The sequence below is a fragment of the Nyctibius grandis genome, chromosome 4, assembly GCF_013368605.1.
Source record: "Nyctibius grandis isolate bNycGra1 chromosome 4, bNycGra1.pri, whole genome shotgun sequence".
In the NCBI taxonomy this organism is placed as follows: Eukaryota; Metazoa; Chordata; class Aves; order Nyctibiiformes; family Nyctibiidae; genus Nyctibius; species Nyctibius grandis.
Genome location: NC_090661.1, coordinates 64,371,648 through 64,376,609, shown reverse-complemented (window position 1 = coordinate 64,376,609; position 4,962 = coordinate 64,371,648). Strand labels below are relative to the sequence as shown.

Here is a 4,962-nt window from a genome sequence, read left to right as displayed (position 1 = left end):
AATTTCATAAATTAACTGCTGAGTGCTGCTTTCTGATCTTCAGTTTAAGGAGGAAACCCCTCTGCAGGCCTAAAGAGCTGAGCAGGGATAAGTGAAGCTCAGAACTGGGGCTGGATACAGTGGCCAGGGCCAAAAGACTCTTCCCTGGACAGGGCAGAGCCAAGGGAAGGGGAGGGAGGGGAGGAAATGGATGTCCTCCTCTCCTCCTTCCTGATATGGGGCTGAGACATAGAGCATTACTGCTGGGAAGGATCCAGGCTCCTGAGATGACAGGCCAGACCTTCATGAGAGGCGTTCAGCACACAATTTTTCTCTACAACTGTAAATTCATGCCGATGGCTGCACTTTGCCAGTTGAGGCTTTGCACTTGGCCACTGACAGGCATTCAAGGGTGAAGGTTTCTTCAGCTCAGTCTCAGCCCTGTGGCTTAGGCCATACACCAAAAGCCAAGGAAAAAAGCATGCCCCGTGCAGGCAGCTTAAAAAGTCACAGGCGTCTCCTTCCTGAGGTTCACTTAAGCACGGGAAGGAGACTTGGAGCAGAGCAGGAAGGGAGGAGGCGAAGGAAGGACGCAAGAGAAAGAAACATTGGGAGCCACGTGTCTACAGAATAACTCTTGTACCACTTCCTTCCTGCCCTGCACCATCGCCGGCTGCTTGCTGGCGAGACAGGTACCTCTGGAGGAAGCGTGCCTTCGCACAATGAGCGGTGAACAGCGGGCGTAGGCAGTGCACAAAGGAGAATACTCAGACAAACGCAGGGTCAAGAGAAGTGTGCAAAGCCCAGGGGGAGGGGAGGAGAGCGCACCTTCAACCACTCTTCAAGGTTTTTCTGTTAAGGCGCGCGGGGTAGACAGCCGCTGAGTAACCGAGATGGCGTGCGACTGTGCCGCCTCCCCACCTCGGCTGCTGCCATCTCCCTCACGTACGAGTTGTATTCACCTGCTGTGCTTCACCTTGGGAGGGGAGGTCTCCAAGACCACTCTGCGGTGTGCAGGCGTACAGCAGCTCTCACATCAGTCAGATGCGTCTGAGTCAAGGACAAGCTCTTGTAAGCCACATCCCAGATGAAGTCTGGGCAGAGAACCACTGCTGACCCTGAAACCAAGGGCCGTTTTTATCCCCTCTACACGGCGGTTCAGCAGGTGGCCCAGAGAAGGCCCCACCTCATTCACCAAGGGTGGCAGATGCCTAGAGGCAGCAAAAAACTCAAGTCACCACCAGCCCTTATCGCAACCATCTCTTTTCTAAGTTAACACCAGCTATCAGTACACTTTCACTGCTAGGAAAGAAGGGAAGTAACTTTACACCCTTACACACAGAAACCTTGCGGCAGCCCTGCTGAGTAGCGTGCCGTCTTCCCCACACAGCAGTGAGGACCCTCTTCTCCATTTTTTCTTAAGACACAACACTTGAAACGAAAGGAAACTTCAGATCCCCCTTGAGAGGGCTTCAACACACCCACCAGACTCCAGTCTGATTCTCAGACGTGGAGGGATGTAGCCCTCTGGGAAGACACTTTGGCCCAACTAGCATGGTGGTCACTGCCTGCTAACCCTCATCAACATGTTAGCACGAGAGAGGAGCATGGCTTGTCGCAGGGGGAAGTGGAAGGTAGACACAGAGCACGGTTGCAGCCTCCGGTGTACCTCTTCCACACACACAGCACTTTCTCAGTTCCTCTGTCAGTGGAGGCCCCCTTCCAAACCTCCTCACCCCAGGGAACAGCTTACGCTGCCGACAGGGGTGGGAACGGCAGGTACTGGTGCCTCTGCTGCATCTGCTTACTTGCCAGGACGTCTTCACTCAGAAGCTGCCGTCATTGAGCAGGCTCTGAGTGCGTTGTCGTACTTGCTGGCAATGAACACCTCTCGGCGTGGGCCAGGAGATCCTCTCTTGGCATTTATAGCTGTGGCTAGCACCGCGCTAGCCTTGCAAGCTAAGGCAACCTGTGTCCGTTTTCTCATACTGTTCTCATCATCTGGTGACCAAAGTCAGTCAGGGGACCTGATTGCCCTTCAAGCTCTAACGATCTTGCATGGCAGGTGCTCTGTTAGGCATCCAGGGTGGAGCTGCTTGTGCCACCCCAGGGACTGCTCTTGCCCAAATGGAGGGGAAGGAATGGCCCCATCAGCTTGTCCACCTGCCCCAAGATGCAGGAGACAATCTCACTGCACTGGGAGCAGACTGCTTCCCCTTGGTCTGCTTGAAGCAGGCCCAAACAAGCAACAAATAAATGTGCCAAGGCTGCTGCAAGGTACTTTCTCCCCTGCATGAACTCAGAGTTAAAGAAATTGCTCATGCACGGTGTGGACCAGGAAAGCTTATGCCCCTCTTCTGTCTGAAGGGACTCAATCTCTGTTAACACATCTCCTCTTTGTGGAGTTAGCTGGCTGTTCCTTGGAGTGGGTGTCCACCACATAAGAGAATGACCAAAAGATTAGGCCAGACAAGACCTTTTTTTATCAAGGCTGTTATACAGTGGACACCTTCAACTTATAAATACAGTAAAGTACAATTTTTAAGGGCATACAACACCATTATGGCGCACGCACCTCCACGTTCCTCTCCTCACTTGGAGAAGATTTCTGCATGGAAATCATTTTGTGACTCTGCAAGAAATGCTTCTCCTAGCACTACCTAACACTAACCAAGTGCCAGGTCTGCTCTTGTGTATGGTTATCTCAGAAAGGTGGAGTCTTTTTGTAACCACTTCTGTTCAAAAAGCATTCATTTTCTTCACCTCCATTTCTTAAATGTGTGTATATTCTTATCTTTGGTCTTGTTTATTTCCTCTAACTGCCCTTATTTCCTGTTGTTTCCCAGAGGCATCAAACAGATGTGGTAGGCAGTTTTGCTGGCTTACTACAGTGGGTGTTCTACAGCACTACAAGTTTAAGTTCTTCAGATGCAGTTATTCATTAAGAGGAGGGAGAAGTATGAATTAGCTAGATATGAACCACTGTGTTGTAATACAGTGTGAAGGTACATACTAGTGGCCAGATTCTGGTTCCTATATGCTGGGTAGTCTCTGACACAACAACTACTACCACCCACTTCAGAGGGTTCCCCCACCTGACCGACCATAAATGCTAGCTGCTTTTGGAAGTCTGCCTCTGAAATCTCTACTGTTTGCATTTTTTGTCACTCAGTTTGAAAAAAAATGAATTGAAGATTAATGCCCTTAATTTCCTCTGGGAAGTGACTTTAGTAATTGATCAGCAGCTCTGTTTTATTGATGAGTCAGCCCAGTGTAGGGACAGTCTCCAATACCCCGCTTTAGTGAACAGGCATGCTGTAGTCAAGAAATTCCTTGTGAAGAAAGGCACTTTTTCCTGAAAGTAAATCAGACCTGGCTCCCAGGGGACACTACAGGAGACCAGCAGGTCTTGGAAAACTTGCCTGTCTTAGATGCTTCCCCAAAACAAGCATCCCACTTTTTCCCCTGACATGTCCCACTGGCACCTATGGGACCATAACCTTTACTGACATATTTTTAAGCGATGCAAGTGCTAACTTTCCACCTTGTCTTCTGATTCTCAGGAAACATCAGCCGGAAAAAGAATAATGGAAAACTGTACAGACACAAATAATAGCTCCATTTGCACAGGAATTCCCTACAAAGACAGCAAGACACTTCTGGTTGCTGTTTACAGCATCGTTTTTGCCATAGGTCTTCCAGCAAATTGCTTAACTTCTCTGCTTACGTTTATACAAATCCAAAGGAATAAAGTAATCGCCATCTACATTTTCAGTTTATCATTGTGTGAGCTGATGTATTTAAGTACTTTGCCTCTCTGGATTATCTACGTGCAAGATGAGCACCAGTGGTACATGGGTGTACAGGCTTGCAGAATAACAGGATTCATCTTTTTCTGCAACATATACATCAGCATTCTGCTTTTATGTTGCATCTCTGTGGATCGTTACGTGGCACTGGTGTATGCTCTGGAATCAAGGGGGAGAAGAGGACAGAAAAAGGCAACCATAATAGTTTGTTTTCTCTTTGCTGCGGTTGCAATAATCCACACTCCAGCATTTTACATGGAAGATTATCCAGAAAATACGAATAAGAAGACCTGCTTTGAGACTTTACCCCTTGACATAAAATTGGCTTCTTTCAGCTTTGCCAGATTCCTGTTTGGATTTGCCATACCTTTCATAATCCTCATTTTCACAAACTACAAAATTTTCCAAAGTACAAAAACAAGCAGCAGCTTGACTTGTCGCCAGAAAGACAAAGTGAAGTATCTGGCTATTGCCATTATTGTAATTTTCCTGATCTGCTTTGCTCCCTACCATGTGGTACTCATAATAAGATCCATATACTTTATGTTTCATCAAAATTGCTCATGTCCATTTGAAAAAGATATATATTCAATTTTTACAGTGTTTCTGTGTTTAACCACTGCAAACAGCATTGCCGATCCGATCATCTACGTGCTGGTTAGTGAAAACGTCAGAAAAGATTTTTATAGGAGTCTGAGAAGATGGAGATCGAACTTACCCAGGCTGAATTCATCCATTAATCACAAGACTGACAGCATAAAATTGAAAATGTCAAAAGAATCACAGGAAGGAGGGGTAAGAGAAGAAAACAAAGAAATACCAGATTCATCTGACATTCAAAAGACCAGTAATAGTGGCAAAGACCAAGAAGGTGGCAGCTAGCAGTTAGCTGCTGACACAAATAAGAAGCTCCCAACACCAGCTGTGAGCTGCAGACTGCAGAACACGAGTATTTACATGCTGATGTCTGTAGGAAGTTTTCTCATTGTGCACGGGCCAGCAGCTCCTTGAGGACAATACAGCAGTGATACTTCTTATTTCTGTTTGTCTCCTACAATAAAGTTTGTCCATCAGTATCACTGGTGAAAATATTGCTTTGCTAAGGACATGTGGAACAAACTAAGTAATTTACTGTGACTCATATTGAAAACTTAAAAGCTTATTTTTTGGACCA

General features: G+C 46.9%; 1 protein-coding gene across 1 annotated transcript; it reads left to right on the top strand.

Annotated features, from left to right (window-relative positions):
* Positions 1-872: 872 nt before the first annotated feature.
* On the top strand, positions 873-4,670 carry GPR132 (G protein-coupled receptor 132). Its single transcript, XM_068397390.1, has 3 exons — positions 873-924; positions 1,795-1,943; positions 3,543-4,670. The coding sequence occupies exons 1-3, from the start codon at positions 873-875 to the stop codon at positions 4,668-4,670; spliced, it is 1,329 nt and encodes a 442-aa protein (XP_068253491.1).
* Positions 4,671-4,962: the final 292 nt, after the last annotated feature.